Raw genomic sequence first — 17,781 nt, 5'->3', positions numbered from 1 at the left:
CTTTTGCAGACTGACATCTTGCAGCTATTTCATGGAGCCTCTGTTGAGTTTGTGATTATTTTTCCTAGGATGAAACTGAATTCCGAGATAAATTATCTCCAATCAACATTAGTTTGAATTACAGTTTGGACGAATCCATCTTTAAAGAAGGCCTGGAAGTGAAACCAATATTGAACTACTACAGAGAAAACATTGTTAGTGAACAGGTAGTCCTTCACGGTCTTTGATGGCATTTTCTCAAGCAAACTCTCTGGGGTGTTGTTCTTATGGCTTTAAGACTAAAGCCAGCTTTCATTTTTATTTCTGCATGCAGACATGGAACATTTGGGAGTTTTCCTACCATGTTTCCTGAAACACGGCATGATTGTGTTTTTCGGAAGCCTTTCCTCTTGTGCAACCAAGATTTAATTTGTTCAAAATGTGGCTGTAATGGAAGCAATACAGCCTGTAATCCTCAAGCCATGGCCAGAGTTGCATTCTTTACAGATATTTCAGAGTGCCTTGGAGTTGGGCTATTATGTAAAGTGGCCTGTATTGGGAGGTCACTGTGAAATGTAGGCTACTGGCTTGGGTAGGGTCATGCATAGTGAGAGGAAAGCTCTGGTTCCGTTCGTGGCACCATTCAGAATTTTCAAGAAAAAGGATGTGAATCAGACTTTCCTAGATTGTTCCTGATGTATGTTTATACAACACAGGCTCACATTCTGGTGGACTGTGGAGAAGACAATCTGTGTGTTCCTGACTTGAAGCTGTCGGCTAGAACGTAAGTTTAAACAACTAAACGTGTGCTTTCTATCTAATGGAATTACAGGTATTTATGTAAAGGTTCTCTGGAGAAAGTATACACTTCCAATGACTATGAAAAACTATGCTGCGTGAAATTCTTGAGCTTGGCTACACTTTGGGTTAGCCTGTGGTTTGGGTCAGTTATTTGTCATTGGTGTCAAATGACACACCCTAAGATTTTGCCTGGGCCGTTTCATCTTTCAGCAAAAGTGAAAAAAAAATGTTTTTGTTGAAAGTAAACTCATTGATGGGGTGGCTCGGGTTATATTTACTTGCCTCAGTCAAGTAGACAAAGGATTCAGACAGGCAGGTCCCATCTACACCGTCAACCAAACTTTTTTTCAGCACCCCATGACTCAAAGGCATCCTTAAAACTGTCAAAACAAAATTAATTTTAACTGACTGAATAAATAAACCTAAATAGCACTCTATGGAGTAAAGCAGAAGGTGTCACAAAATCGAAAAGAATCAAAGGGCTTCACAGTTGCCAGTAATGGATGCCCCCATTCCAGCACTGGAAATTGCACTGTATTCTGTTATGGGAAGACATGGACTAGGATGTAAAACATTCTGTGGTCGAGAAACAGATTTGTGTTTCTTTCCCTCCCAGTAACTATCTCACTGCCAGTGTTTGGAATCTGCTTGGTAACTTCTCAGAGGGACTTCCCCCAAATTTCATAATTTATCAACTTCAAATGCAATCGCTTTGAGTAAGGTTAAAAAGTGGAGTAGGCATTTCCAACTATTGGTTTGATTTGCAGTTCTAAGTGAACTGCATTTCTTCAAAATACCTTGAAGTCCTCTACCAGTGATTTAAGATCTTATTGTATCTGCCTGCTTCTTCCCTCTCATTATTTCCTTTGCATTAATCTATCCCTCTTACTTTCTAAACCACCTCTCTTCCTTTTATTCCATTGCCCATTTTCTTCCTAATGTATGTTTTTAGTGAAGTGCTGAAGCTGCTTCATTCTGGCTTGTAAGTGAAATGTTAAATTTGCAGTAATTTTGTTGGTAGATTGTTAAATATGTTGGTAGCTTGAAAACGACCACGGTTCATGGATTTACACCACTGGAATCTGAAAATGCTATAAATCAATCCTTTTTTTTTTTTTTTTTTTTTTTTGAGAACTGGTTGTTAAACATTTACCAACACACTACTGGATGTTTTCCTGCCCTTTTTACCCAGAGGTGATTCTCTTGCCTCTTCCTACCATCTCTTCAGGATGGTCCATCTTCTTTTTTTGCACGTGCCATTTTTCTTTTCCTCCTCGATAAATCCTTAAATAAAATATTCACGAAGCCAAGAAGTAGAGTACCTAATACTTCTTTTTAAACTGCATTTTTAGAGATAAGCATCAGGTAATCATTGGAGATGAAAATCACCTTATGCTCATAATAAATGCAAGAAATGAAGGGGAAGGAGCATATGAAGCTGAACTCTTTGTAATGATACCAGAAGAGGCAGATTATGTTGGGATCGAACGCAACAACAAGGTAATGCCTGCAAATTGTTTGAAGTCAAGAGCTAGGTATATTTTTGAAGTCAAGTAAATGTTAAGAAGGGCCATCTTGGCTGAGAGTTTCTTCCTTAATGAAAGACAGCAAAATGATACCTTCTTTTGTTAAATCATAACAGCAATGAGCCACAAAGCGGAGGTGGGCTTACACAGTATTAATGTCTTTCTTTGCCACAGTGCAAAGATAGATTGGCCAAAGATCAAGAGCTAAAGCAAAAAAGAGAACAAGACTGGCTGAAAGAAGAAGCTTACCAACGCAATCAAAAAGCTAAACTCCCAAGCTAACTCCCTGTCTTCGCTGACTTTTCTAGCCTTGCACTGAGTTCCTATCAGTTTCAAGCACATGTCAGGGAGCCTGGTTTTCGTTATTGGTTAGGAAAGAAGGTCCAGCCAATCCCTGCTGAACACTGATAAAAGCCTGGACTGACACCGGAAGGGAAACAAGGTCCTTTCCCTTTCTTCTTGGTCCACCTTGTCAGAATTATGACCAGGAACAGCCTGGTCTTCCTCATTTGCCATTCCTCAATGCCACTATTTGTTTAAATGACAACAATGCTATTTATAGTCTTCCCCTTCCTTATCAGAACATGAATCTTCCCATTCAAAGCATCCTCCAGTTCTGCAGTGTCCTTAATCACTTGGTCTAGAAAACCATTAAAAATACATTGTAGAATAACAGAGAAAGTCCCTCAGTGTCTGAAATATACAAACTCACAATTAAGGGTAAAGCCCAAGTGTCACGTTTCCCTTCATAGGATGAGGTGTAAAGTAGGTGCTCCTTACATACTTGCTGATAGCGTTGTTCATTTAGCTTAAATATATTAAATGTCTACTAGTTTCCAAATACCACACCCCCTGAGGACCTTGTCCATTTTAATGATTGAATAATGTAATGAAAAGTAATTCTTCTAAACAGATGTTAGCAAACTGTTGTTGTGATATTGGTATTTTAAAGGCATTAAAAAACTTAGGGAATATAAAATTCTCTATTCACACTTCTAGTCTCATGATTTTTGTTTGTTTGTTTGTTTTAGTTGAATGATCTTCTTAGTAAAAAACAAAAAATTAAAAAATCCAGATGGGTAATGATAGAGCATCTTTAACAGTCATTTAAAATCCTTGAGTTTCTGTTGAAGAAATGTATAGGAAAAAAAAAAACTCCAAAGTCATCAAACGTTATACATTAAATATGTACTGCTGTTTTGTGTATGTCAGTCACATCTTAATAAAGTAGTTTTTAAAAAAATAGTCCTAAATTATTCTTAGCTCTTCCATGTTGACAGTGAAGTTGGATAGAGGGGAAAAATAATTCCATTTCTTTTCAAGAGTGTTTGCAACTCTCCACTCAGCTTTCATTTCCCTGTTATTTCAAATATGAAAATCAATATAAACCCTGATTTCTCCAGCGAGTGGTTTATAATCATCCCATTTTCTTCTTTCTTGTATTTTTTCTTTTTTTTTTTTTTTTTTTTAGACAGGATCTTGCTCTGTTTCCCAGGATGGAGTGCAGCAGCGTGATCATAGCTCACTACAACCTCCGATTCCTGGGTTCAAGCAAAACCCTCATCTCAGCCTCCTGAGTAGCTAGGACTACAGGTGTGCACCACCATGCCTGGCTAATTTTTGTATTTTCTGTAGAGAGGGGGTTTTGCCATATGGCCCAGGCTGGTCGTGAACACCTGGGGTCAGGCAATCCACCTACCTTGGCGGTCCAAAGTGCTGATATTATAGGCACGAGCCATCCTTGCCCGGCCAATTATGTGATTTTTTTTTAATCCTCTTCATTTCTCTATTAAAGTCACTTTAAGATACAAATAAATAAGAATATATGGAGTAATTATACACACAACTTATAAAAATGGTGTTTAATAACGACTTTGATTTGAAGATGTCATTTCATAATAAAATCTCTACAAGCAAAAACAGAAAGAAAAATGTCATCTACAAATACTTACCTGCAGATAACGCATAAACAAACACAAAAACGAAGCTTGAGTATGTTTTGTTTTTAATATTCCAGAGCTCCACTCATATTTTTATTTCAATTCCCTTCTTGTCACTCCACCCCTGACTTCACTAGACAAAGGACCTATTCTAAAATGTTCTTTTAGCAAAACATCCAGTTTACTGTTGGCTTTGTTGCATAGAAAACACAGGAGAGCACTTAGGATTCTTTCTTTGTCTGTAAACATTACAAGGGACATTATCTGTAATCTCAAATGATTCCTTCACTACTTTTTTCTCTGTCAATTTCCCTTTGGCAGAGACTTAGCTCGGTCTTTGAATTTTATGTGACTAAGCCACATTCTAACTTCTTCCCTGTTTGGAAACAGTTTGAGGTTTGTACCTTCTGACTTCAACTCAGTTCAAGATTTTTTAACCATTTTTTCCTCAAGGGGAAAAATATTAGGCATTATCTGATTGTAAGGTTGGCTATTCTTTTGTTGAAAACATTCATCTTTTTAGAAAATGTAAATGCTTATCATCTCTTGCTCTAGAAACCTTAGTTGAGCCAGCCTTTATAGTTCCTTTTGGTGATTTTTCTCCTTAATTTTTCTGTGAAAAAAGGTGTATATGCTTTATATTTATCATCATCATCATCATCATTATGATTGTAGTAAGATACATGTAAGATATAATTTATCATTTTAGCCATTTTCAAGCGTGCAGTTCAGTGACATATTTACATGGTAGTGCAATCATCACCACTGTCCATCTCCAGACCTTTTTCATCATTCCAAACTGAACCTCTGCAACCCTTAAAAATAATTCCCCATTGCTCCCTCTCCCCAGGCCCTGGTAAGCACCGTTCTACTTTCTGTCTCTGTGAACGATTCTAGGGACCTGTTATCATCTCTTGTTCAATCCCTCACAGCGGCCTCGCCTTCAGCATGTCTGTATCCAGACTTTTGGTCTTCCCACTCACACCCCTCTTCCCTGTCATTTTCTTTTTTCTTTCTTTTTTTTTTATGGAGTCTCACTCTGTTGCCCAGGCTGGAGTGCAGAGGCATGATCTTGGCTCACTACAACCTCTGCCTCCCGGGGTCAAGCGATTCTCCTTCCTCAGCCTCCCGGGTAGCTGGGATTACAGGCGCCCACCACCACGCCTGACTAATTTTAGTATTTTTAGTAGAGATCAGTTTCACCATGTTGGCTAGACTGGTCTTGAACTCCTGACCTCAAGTGATCCCCCAGCCTTGCCTCTCAAAGTGCTGAGATTACAGGTGGGAGCCACCACATCCAGCTTCCCTTTCATTTTCTATGTACAAGAATGACACCAGCATCCCCTGGCTTCTAATACCTAAAGTGATGCCAGCCTGGATGAGGGTGATGACAGTAGCAGTTGGATGGAGAGGATATGCACTAGAGAGACTGTGGACTGAATCCATCCAACAGCCACTGTCACTACCTTCATCCAGGCTGCCATGATCTTTTGCCCAGATTATTGCAACAGTCTTCCTAGTTCATCTTGCCAACTCCTTACCTCTAACCTAGAAAAAAATCCATCTTTCTAAATTACAAATCTGAGCATGGCATTGTCTTCAAATCCTCACTAGCTCCCCATTGCTTTGAGGATAAGATCCAAATCCTTCAGGTAATGCATGAGGCCCTTGATCATATCACCCCTGCTCACCTCTTCAGCCTCATCGCTAAATGCTGACGCTTCCAGCTGGCTTGAGTTCCTTTTCCATTCCTGTAATGACACGGAGAGCTTGTTCCAGCCGTTTCTCCTCCCAACACACCAACTCTGCTCCCTCATCCTCTTTATCTATCCTACTTATTTTCACTTCTTTCTACTCATCCTTCAAATAATAATTGAGACTTAATAAAAATTGAGGCTTAATAATAATTAAGACAATAATAATTGAGGTGGCTAACATTTACTGCACAACTGCTATGAACTGGGTAATCCTCTGAGTTCTTGAATGTATTTCATTCTTTTTTTTAATAGCATTAGGAGATATACCTAATGTAAATGAGGAGTTAATGGGTGCAGCACACCAACATGGCGCATGTATACGTATGTAACAAACCTGCACATTGTGCACATGTACCCTAGAACTTAAAGTATAATAATAGTTTTAAAAAAGAATGTATTTCATTCTTATAACAGCCTTATAGAGAAGCTGCTGTCACTATCCCTGTTTTATAGATAAGAATAAATTAAGTAATATGCCCAAGGTTGTACAGCTATTATGTAGCAGAAGCAAGTTCAAACATCAACTGTTAGGTCCAGGCCCCTGTTTGTTTTGTTTTTTGGTTTTGTTTTGTTTTGTTTTTTTGAGATGGTGTCTCACTCTGTCACCCAGACCAGAGTGCAGTGGCGCGATCTCAGCTCACTGCAACCTCTGTCTCCCGGGTTCAAGCGATTCTCCTGCCTCAGCCTCCCTAGTAGCTGGGATTACAGGTGCTGGCTACCATGCCCAGCTAATTTTTGTATTTTTAGTAGAGACGGGGTTTCACCATGTTGGCCAGGCTGCTCTCAAACTGCTGACCTCAGGTGATCTACCTGCCTCGGCCTCCCAAAGTGCTGGGATTACAGATGTCAGCCACCACGCCTGGCTGGGCCCCTGTTCTTAACCACTGATATGCACTGCCCCCATCAGCTTAGATGCCACTTCCTCCAGGATGCCTTCTCTGATTGCTTGGATCTATGTGCAGGTCCTCCTTTGTCACTATTTATTTATCCTATCATAAAATTTCCCATCTCTACTGCAATTGTGTGTTTCCACTGCTGTTATAATTGCTTAGAATTACTTGTTACATTGTTAAAATCATTAAGAATTCAGTGAGGACAAGGGGTCTTATTTGTCATGCCTGGTAAACAGTGGGTACACAGTTAATATTTTCAGTGAATGAAGAACACTCTAAGAGCTATAAATGGATTAGAACAAGAATGTCCCTGGAACTGCAGAGGAAAATAATCCAGAAATGTCCATAAAAAGTCATTGTTCCTCTTATTAAAGAGAGGAAATAATGCTTAAAAAAAGAAAAAGGGTGGAGGGGATGTGAAAGGGAGAAAAAACTCTTTGAGTGATGTCAAAGAACTATTTCCAGAAAGCTGGGAAAAAACTTTACATATAACTTTTAACCTTTAGGTGAGATTAAAAAAAAAAATTACTATAGAAACTAAATCCTTGAATGTAATTCAAGGGACATATGAGCACTTACAAAAGATTTTTCTGGGTTTTGTTTTTTCTGCTTTCATGACTGAGTTAATAATCCCAACACAAAGCATCTCTGTATGATTAGGGGTTAGTTATGGATCCTCAAGGAGCTGAATACATACTAAACCTAACTTTGAGAAGAAAGAATATTATCACCTTTTTGAAAACATATTTCTTAGCTCAACCGACGTAACTAACTGTCATTCAGGATATTTGAGGAGAGGATTATTAAATTGTGCCTTCAAATATTAGTGACCCATTCCTTTCTCAATAACTAGGACAGATATTTCCATGTGTCTGTCTATCTGGGGATTCTGGGAGCAGGGTTTTATACTTAGTTGCATACTTGCCTGTTTCATTGTAGCCTTCTCTTTTACAAGAAAGTGTCAGCTGCCTCTACTCTGTTGTTCCTGAACCATCACTTACTTTGTGTCCAAGTTTGCTCTAGGCATTAGGACTAGAACAGACACAAAAACCTCTGCCTTCTTGAAGTTTATATTCTCCAAGTGTGTGGTTTACCTACAGAATTCTTTAGCTAGATGTCTGGGGAATGTTTCGTGTTTTTTGCTTGGGTTTTGGGTTTGGGCTTTTGTTAATAACATAGAAGGGAATGGAGGATCATTTCTGAAATTTTATATTATTTTCTTACATAAAATTTCAATAGATAACAGAAAAGGACAAAAAAATAAAAAATAAAATAAAATTTCAAGAGCTGACAGATGGATAAACGGTCATTATACTGAGAACCCTCTTCCAAACCTATCACAGGGACAGAAATTCCCACAAATTTGCTCCTTTATGAAAGTCCTCATATTGCAAGCTTACCTTTGGAAACAAGGGTGATGGATAATATATCCATGGCACATAACAAGTTAGAGTGAAATAATGGAAAACTGTAAGTAGCTATGGCTGCATGCAGAGTGGGACCACAGGGTTTGAGGTATGGAAAAAGAATAGGGTAGAGAGTGAGGGGTGGGTTTCTGAGCAACTGGGAAAAGCATGTGGATATGAAGAGGAGCTGGGAGCCAAGGGTTCCAAAACAAATCTGTATTTCCCCTCTCATCTGCTCAGCCTTGAGAATTTGTCCAGTATACAGCTTCAAGAACCTCTTCTAACTTCAGTTTGTATGAACTCTACTTGGAATAGGATACAGGGGGGAGGAAAGGAAATAGGAAGTACTGCTAAACATGAAGGTATTCTCTTTACATCTGAAATATTGAAAAACAGAAGAAAGTCGATTGCATGATCTCAAAATGGGACCATGGTGTATAGAAATTTGTGTTCAAGGCAATTCTCTGGCAAATGGTCATTGAATCATATGATAATCTATACATAATATGATCATTTTGTTTTTGGAAGTCTTAATAGAATAAATTTATTTACCCATGTTTAATAATTTGTGATTTTCATGCCCTGAGTTTCACATTAACCTTAGTGAAGATATTGTCTAAACTATTTATATAAATACTATATTACGCATTGTCTTCCTTAATGAAACACAATAAATATGCTTACCCACCCAATACATTTATTTCTAAAATTTAACTTTGACTTTTCTCTCTCCATTTTCTCTTCTGAGTTAAGGGTCATCAATTACTTTTTTTGCACTGTCACCCTCCTGGGTGTTTGAGATCCAGGGAAGCTCCCAGGCCCCCAGCATGGCTTTTGTGTCAGGATGTCATTTATCCTGCCCCCTAAACCCCCTGTTCTTTCCCATTGTAGGGATTTCGACCACTGAGCTGTGAGTACAAGATGGAAAATGTAACCAGGATGGTAGTGTGCGACCTTGGGAACCCTATGGTGTCTGGAACAAATGTAAGAGAGAACCAGAAATACTGACTGATTTCCTTCTAAGTGGACTTTACAGGGAACAAATGGAAAGCTCTCCAGTTACCACTCAGCAACTCAGCACCTAACAGCAACAACAAATTAGGCAGGAAATTACCAGAGTAGTGGGATTTCACATTATAACCTACACAGAGTGAATTGTCCCAGGCTAAAAACACAGAAAGATGCATGCTCTTCTGTGCTTTCTCTTTATACATTACTCTTGCCTGTCTTTTAGTTACAACAATTTTATACAGACTTTGTTTTTACTATAGATATTTTCTTTAAATACTTTTTCTTTGAATTCAAAAAGAAATGCAATTTAAGTTAAAGACTCTAAAAATAACCAAATTAGGACAAAGATTTTAGCAATGGCAATTAAAGGAAGGACATGATATTCAACAGTGACCATAGAATTCCCTTTTCAAGGGAGATTCAGGTTCGTATTTGCATTTTAAAGATGCTGATAAGTCTTTCAGTTAATAAACCTTTTAGCCTGATGTTTCATACTATTGCTTGAGCATTTGAAACTTTTCTCAAGTTAGAATATTATGCTAGAATGATATTTTTGCTCTTTTATGCTATAACGTTGCATTGATCTTGGGTATTCAAAAATGTGCTGAAACTATAGTAAGCTCACTTCTTGGGACAAAAATAAATAAATATTTCAATGGCAAGTACATTCCTATGACATATTATTATTGGTTACCATGGATTGATTATCCTCTAGGTTATAAACTCATCACTGGGAGGAGGGGAGCTTTTTTATGTTATTTTATTGAATTTTCAAAACAACTTTGTGAGTCAAGTATTTTCTTTATTTTATGGATGAGGAAACTGAAGCTCAGAGAAGTCAGATGAATTGGCCAAAGCCTCACAGAGGGTAAAGGTTAGAACAAGATTCAAACCAAGTCTTACCGCAAAGCCCATGTTCTATCCAGTCTGCAACATGGTGAAAAGCCCTTGGATAAAAACAAATGAGTAACAGATGAGACTTTAAAATGAAGCATTGAAAGAGAGAAGGGATGTCTACATTGAGATATTAGAACATTTTTCACTATCATAGTCCTTTTATCTGGAAGCTAATGAATCGTTTTGCTAGCTTTTTGAGAAAAATCCAACCACCTATTTTATTTTGACATGGAGTTTCATGCTTCTTGCCCAGGCTGAAGTGCAATGGCACGATCTTAGCTTACCGCAACCGCTGCCTCCCAGGTTCAAGCGATTCTCCTGCCTCAGCCTCCTGAGTAGCTGAGATTACAGGTGTATGCCAACGTGCCCGGCTAATTTTGTATTTTTAATAGAGACGGGGGCCAGGCTGGTCTCAAACTCCTGGCCTCAGGTGATTCACCCGCCTTGGCCTCCGAAAGTGCTGGAATTACAGGCGTGTGCCACCGAGCCCGGCCTCAATGGCCTAATTTAATATGAAGAGGGTTACCTAAGACAAAAGAGAAATGAATTGAGGTGGTAGCAACAGTGTCAGCATCTGTAGGTGATGGACCACTCGTTCCTTTTTCAGTATTAGAAGTGTTACAGCTAGACCAGAGGTCATCTAAGGATAATCTTGGAACAAAACTGGCCACCAGTATCATTCAAAGTGGAGGAAAAATGGCAGTGTGGTCTTAACCACAAATGTGTTTATATGAAAGGATGCCAATTAATTTTGCCAGCAAATAATCTTTAGAAGTCAGGGAAGTAAATTGTTTATATTCGTTTATCTCTGAGGTCTATAGTAGAAGAAACCTAATAGCTTTCTTATCTCATTCTTTAGTGCCCTTAAACACATCAACTTTTATTGCATTCTGTCTTGTTATAAAACACTGTGATTAATATTCTTCATTTTGTGCTTTACAAAGAATACTCTCAGTGGGTTGTGGTAAAATTCCAAATGGAAAAGCAGTGCTAAAGATTTTAAAAGCATCACAAATTGCCAGAAATGTTTAGTTCTATCTATTATCTTTTAAAAATCATTTTCAAGTGACTTGGTATTTTAACTTAACAAAATATTCAAGATAGTATTCAGAAGTTTTACTTCTGATTTTTAAATAGTAAAGTCATTTCCATAGAGTAGCTATAGTAATATAAGATGTTTATATGCCAATAAGATTCATAACAAATTGCAAATTTTCTCATGGGAAAGTTTTTTTAAATGGTAGAGTCAACGAAAGCACTTTAAAATCACTGTCGTGAGATCTGGTGTTTGATCCTAGTTAAGGACATACGCGCCTCTTACCAGTATGAAATTGTCACACCTTCACTGGGTCTTTGTCCCATGCTGATTGTTCTATAATGAAAACCATCATTAGGTAGCCTCTATCGCAATACAATAAGGTTTCTATCACTGGAAATAAGCAAACAAGAACAAACTCTCACCATTCTTTCGGCATTTTTTTGGTTTTGTTTTGAGATGGAGTCTCATTCTATTGCCCTGGCTGGAGAGCAATGGCACAATCTCGGCTCACTGCAACCTCCACCTCTCGGGTTCAAGCGATTCTCCTGCCTCAACCTCCCGAGTAGCTGGGATTACAGGCACTCACCACCACACTCAGCTAGTTTTTGTATTTTAGTAGAGATGGGGTTTCACCATATTGGCCAGGCTGCTCTTGAACTCCTGACCTTGTGATCCACCCGCCTCGGCCTCCCAAAGTGCTGGAATTACAGGCGTGAGCCACCCTTGTGCCCAGCCTCTTTTGGCAATTTTTATTGCACTGCTTCTATATGCCAGGTTCTAAGCTAGAGTCGGCAATATAAAGACAAAAACATACAACCTTCACTCAATAAGAAACTCAAAATTAGCAGTGTCATAAGTTGAGTGGTGGCAGAGTGGTAAAAAAGGAGACAGAGAATAAAAAGGAGAACAATTCTGCCTGACCCAGCCCATAGAATCAGAGAATGTATTGCAGGAGATATCTCCTGTCCCAAGCTTTCAGGCATGAGTTAGGAGTTCTTCAAGTAGAAAAGGCAAGAAAAAGCTAAAAGCCTTCTAAAAAAGAGAGAAGAGGCTGATAGAAAATTGCTCCTTTGGAATTTTTAAAAAAATTTATCCGGCCGGGTCCTTTGGCTCACACCTGTAACCCCAGCACTTGGGGAGGTCAAGGTGGGCAGATCATGAGGTCAGGAGTATGAGACCAGCCTGGCCAACATGATGAAACCCCATCTCTACTAAAAATACAAAAAATTGCTGGGTGTGGTGGCACACACCCATAATCCCAGCTACTCAGGAGGCTGAGGCAGGAGAATCACTTGAACCCGGGAGGTGGAGGTTGCAGTAAGCTGAGATCGTGCCACTGCACTCCAATCTGGGCAAGAGAGCAAGACTCTGTCTCAAAAAAAAAAAAAAAAAAAAAATTCCTTGCTGGGGCATAATGCCTTATAATTAAGACACTTCAGACACTTCTGGGTTTAAACACCAGCTATACCAGCTGTGATACTCTGAGCAAGTCACACTGAAATAAGAAAACACCTACCTGTAGGACCGTTTGGAGCAATGAATGATACGACAAATGTAAAGCCATTAGGACAGTACGCAGCTCGAAGCACATTCGGCAAGAGCTGGTGAACTGGAGCTGCTGATTTCTGACAAAAGAGATGATTTATTATTAGTTCATATTATTACTGATTCATGATGTGAATATGAGTTTTTGTTAATGGTTTGATTCTGATACTATAGTGGCTGTGATAACAGATTTGAAAGTTAGCTTGCAGGGATTTAAATTCTAGCTCTGTGATTTATTTGCAATGCACCTGGAGCAAGGTACTTCATCTCTCTAATCCTCAGGTTGCTGCTCAATTGTATAATGTCAGCAACAACAGCCCCTACCCCAGAGTGCTTTTTTGGATTACATGAGATCATGTGTGTAAGGCATAGTACAGTGCTTGGAAGAGTAAGTAACATAATATTACAGATGTGTTACCTATTATTTTTACTTCCTTATTTATATCATCATTGAATTTATTTTCCCCATGTTTTTATCTATTTCCAGGTTATGAAAATAATAAAAGCAGTTTTAAAAATTTGGAAAACTTTAAAAGGAAAAAGTAATCCATGTAACTGTAACCTCAACTAGAACATATTATTCTGAAATGTTTTCCTATAGTATATCCGCACTCCTGTACTGTAGAGGAATTTTTTGATTTGTAGACTTTTAAAACCAAAAACCATAGCTGAGGTGCACTGCACATAAACATTGTAACCTTCACTCATTGTTGGTTGTTATTACATTACAAACATTTTCCATAGTGTTGTGTTGACTTCACAGCTATAATTTCAATGACTACATAAATGTCCATCAAACAGAAGCATCATAGTTTTCTAAGTCAATTTCTGGCCAGGTGTGGTGGTTCACGCTTGTAATCCCAGTACTTTGGGAGGCCGAGGCAGGAGAATTGTGTGAAATCAGGAGTTCAAGACCAGACTAGACTCTGTCTCTACAAATAACAAAAAAGTTAACCAGGTGTGGTGGTGTGCACCTGTGGCCCTTGCTACTTGGGAGGCTAAGGAAGGAGGATCACTTAGCCTGGGAAGTTGAGGCTGCAGTGAGCCATGCTCGAACTACTGCACACCAGCCTGGGTGCCGGAGTGAGACCCTGTCTCAATCAATCAATCAATCAACCAATCAGTGTCTTCTCATATATTTGGATTATTTTCGATTTAACACACAAAAAGGTGGCAGGAGAAGAGGCAGTATAGGACTAAATGGAGAGAGACAACCAACCTGTACTGTGACCTGAATCTTCTGGGGCCTGTAGTTCATTGCATGACTTCTCTCGGCTCTCAGCCACCTGGGGTAGAAGCAGAACAAAGGAGAGAGTTACAGTGATCCAGGGTGGGGTTTTGCAGGAATGACTTACAAAATATTTTTATGTTGTGTACAAGCTACTCTTGTGTAATAGCTTTATGTCCTGTGTGATTTTATTTTATTTTTTAGTATTCCCTGGGCCTCCGATTTGCAGTTCCACGTCTTGAGAAAACAAACATGAGCATTAACTTCAATCTCCAAATCAGAAGGTTAGACCTTTACATGCCTATATTGTTGACAGCACTCAACAGAAAAGAGATCCACAGTGAAATGATGCCATCTGTCAAGGCTCTTGGCCTTAAATAGCTCATCTGAAATTAGAACCCAGAATTTCACAGCCCATTTCTTCTTTGTTTTTCTCAATTGTTTCAGTAATTTCAACATTTTAGGGGTTTTGAAAAAGAGATTGAACTATACAGACCAAGTTATGAGATAGCAAAATTTTGTCCTGGGCACCCTCCCACCTGCTTTACTTCCATTTTTCCTCATTCCAAAGGGCATGTCTTTCCCCACCCTAACTCCCATGCTCTCAGCTGGGCATCAGCTAGTCCCTGAGAACAAAATCTGTGAAAAAAAAAAAGCATAGATTTTGCAATGGCAATCCTGAGGTCTCTTCAATTTTCAAGAATGAATGAATCTCTGATGGCTTACCTATGCGCACTGTGGCAGGATGCAGGTGAGATACTCTATTTTGAGGGCAAGCCCTTCTCTAGCAATGATAAGCAGAGCCATATAGGTAGCTGCCTCTCTTTTCTAAGGCTGATGCTGTTTGAGAATTCATCTGTAACTTTACCCTCTTACCACCTATTCTGTTTGCTCCTTTGTGTCTGAAAATAATATTTTGTGAACAGGAAGACCTGAAGAAAGTAGTAGTGTGGCATTTGGGCTGGGGCTTTCCAGCTGTGAACTTAAACCCATTAGCTGGGTAATGGAATCAGTTTAATGGCTCTAGACCCATATTAAAAGGAATTGAATGGAAAGTATCATACAATATAATATATATTAATACAGCTCATGAAATATTCCTTTCGGTAAGTATAAACATGTGTAGTAAGATGTCTAGTGAGATGTATGTATTTTTTGTGGTCTGCAGCTTAAAAAGTTTGAAAAACACTGATGTAAACAGGACATGCAAGCTTCCTGTATTTATTTATACCTTGCCTGGCATGTTGAACCCTTGCTCTAACTATTAAATGAATATGAAGTCAGTATCCACAACTTGAGTCTCAAATACTAGTGTGCAAGATGGTTAATTTCTAAGTTTATCTTAATATCTTGCAAGAAGTACCATTACAGTGTGATAACTTTTAGAATAATGATTCCATGCAATGGATTACTTTTTAAATAGCTACTTCAATAAAAGGCTTAGGATTTTTTAAAAATATATAAACTCTGTAAGAATGTAGCAGATTTTAAAAATCCACAACCCATGTCACAAATTATTCTCCCACCCCAAACTCTGTGATAGATTTCTAGAGAGGAAGGTTTTCTCAACTTACCTGAGCTGTTCATTTCTGACCTTAATGAAGTCTTTCTCGAATTTAACTTAGACATTTTCTGCTGAATTTTAGGTTTTTAAAATCTGGATAAAATTTAGTGATGGGATACAGATGGAATAAATTCTTCTGTAATATTCCTTCATTTTACCAAAAGCATGTTAAATCATTTCTTTGTATCTATAAAAATATATCAAAGGTTTAGGTAGCCCTAAATATTTTTATTTTGGAAATCTTCTGTTGATATTTCTTAGTATCTTAAGAAAAAAACAAAAACAAGAAAAACATGTCATGGCAAAGGACCACCATCCCTCCAGACAGTAACCTGAAGTTTCTATTCCTCTGCATCATTGTCTTTGTCATTGATCCTCCAGTGACATGAAGCTTTGTGTCACCTGTGGAAAGATACATCTCTCATAAAATACACAACCTTTATGTAGAAAAGAAGTCTGGTACAAAGCAAATTCATTGATATTTCCTCCTCGCTCTTGGTTGAAGTTACAAAAGAGAATGGATGCAATTAGTAGTTCATCTAAGAAGCAAAAGACACAAGGTAGTGTTCTAGATGCCTTCCCCAAGTCCATCCTGTAGATCATCATTTAAATAATGAATTCAGTAATGAAGTCATGAATTTGCTGTAAAATAGAAGTGGCCACGTTTTTAACATTCCCCTTCATCTAAAACAAAGTTTCATGACTGATTACATTCCATTTCCACTCGCGACTATTTTAACATTACCCTTAAAAAATATAAAAATGCAGAAATGCAGAAAGAACTGGAATATACATACAGCATTAAATTCCCAAAACATACATTATAGATATAAAAGCAAGAATACAGTGTTTGAGGCTGGGCACAGTGGCTCACGCCTGTAATCCCAGCATTTTGGGAGTCCGAGGTGGGTGGATCACTTGAGGTCATGAGTTCGAGACCAGCCTAGCCAACATGGTGAAACCTTTTCTCTACTAAAAGTACAAAAATTAGCTGGGTGTGGTGGTGCACGCCTGTAGTCCCAGCTTCTCTGGAGGCTGAGGCAGGGGAATCGCTTGAACCCGGGAGGCAGAGGTTGCAGTGAGTCAAGATTGCGCCACTGCACTCCAGTCAGGGTGATAGAGTGAGACCCCATCTCAAAAAAAAAAAAAAAAAAAAAAAAATACAGCGTTTGAGGAAAACACTGTAAAAACTCAATTACTAGGGTATTTGAGAGGTGAGCATTTATCTGCATGCTTTGCTGGCTGACTCCAAAGTTGTAAATAAGGCTCTAAATGGATGGTTTTGCATTTGGTTTAAATGTGTTTAAACCAAAAATAAATTAAACCAAATGTTCTGAAGTCTAAACTCTTACAGGCATATATTGACTGCCATGACCTGCATTTAATGAATCCCTTTTCCACAAATAGAAGACAAGAGAGAAATGGGCTTTATATGTTAATAAACTTAAAATATTTCCTGTTACCAAATATTTGCATTAAGCGGTCTCTCCATGCCCTCAGTCTACACGACATAAACATTTTCCTCCCTGTGTACAACGGGTCTCAGATTGCAATTGCCACATACAAACAGGTCTTGGTGACTGTCCTCAGAGTTTCTTCCTTAGTAATGGTGAGATGAATACTGTGTTATCTTTGCTGACATTCCAAAGACCGCAGAAAGCATAGAGGGAATGTTAGAATATAGGAAATAGAAAATAGTAAGGAAAAAGAAAATAGCATCAGAGTAATAAAGTGAAAAACATGTCTATCCATAGTATATAACATAGGGTGCAGTCGTAGAGAGGAAATTCATCATTCCTTGTGTAGAACCAGCACCAACAGTTTAAATAGTTCAGCTTCCACGGTGGTGATGGATGGCTTGTTTGGACGTAGCAGCGGTATTAGTGAGGGAGCTTTCCTTTCAGGAAAGAGGTCAACGAAGCATCCAAGTTATTTATCAAGCCTGGTTCCTTTCTTACAAGAGATATTGCTGACACCACTAGTATGCAGTAGCAAGTGTCATGGCAAGTCTGTGTGACAAAAGATGATTTTGATTAGCCGACCAGAAGGTCTGGACTCAGAGTTTGCTGCTGTTCTTGCTGCATTTCAAAACAGCCTCTAAAAGCCTCGTGTTAGACTTGTTTTCAAGGATGATTTCAATGTTCAATGTCTATTTACATATTCAGGGTATTGTGGGTAATGAAAAGTGTGTTATT

General features: G+C 38.5%; 1 protein-coding gene across 1 annotated transcript in view; it reads left to right on the top strand.

Moving 5' to 3' along the window:
• ITGA8 (integrin subunit alpha 8) overlaps positions 1–17,781 on the top strand; it is a 199,477-nt gene that overhangs the window by 106,833 nt on the left and 74,863 nt on the right. The window contains exons 18-22 of the mRNA XM_054436441.2: positions 69–206; positions 696–763; positions 2,133–2,280; positions 9,194–9,286; positions 14,227–14,306. Of these exons, the coding sequence (XP_054292416.1) occupies positions 69–206; positions 696–763; positions 2,133–2,280; positions 9,194–9,286; positions 14,227–14,306 (527 nt within the window). The remainder of the gene's footprint in view (positions 1–68; positions 207–695; positions 764–2,132; positions 2,281–9,193; positions 9,287–14,226; positions 14,307–17,781) is intronic.

The sequence above is a fragment of the Pongo pygmaeus genome, chromosome 8 (genome assembly GCF_028885625.2).
Source record: "Pongo pygmaeus isolate AG05252 chromosome 8, NHGRI_mPonPyg2-v2.0_pri, whole genome shotgun sequence".
NCBI lineage: Eukaryota > Metazoa > Chordata > Mammalia > Primates > Hominidae > Pongo > Pongo pygmaeus.
This window is presented reverse-complemented; position numbering and strand designations above follow the sequence as displayed.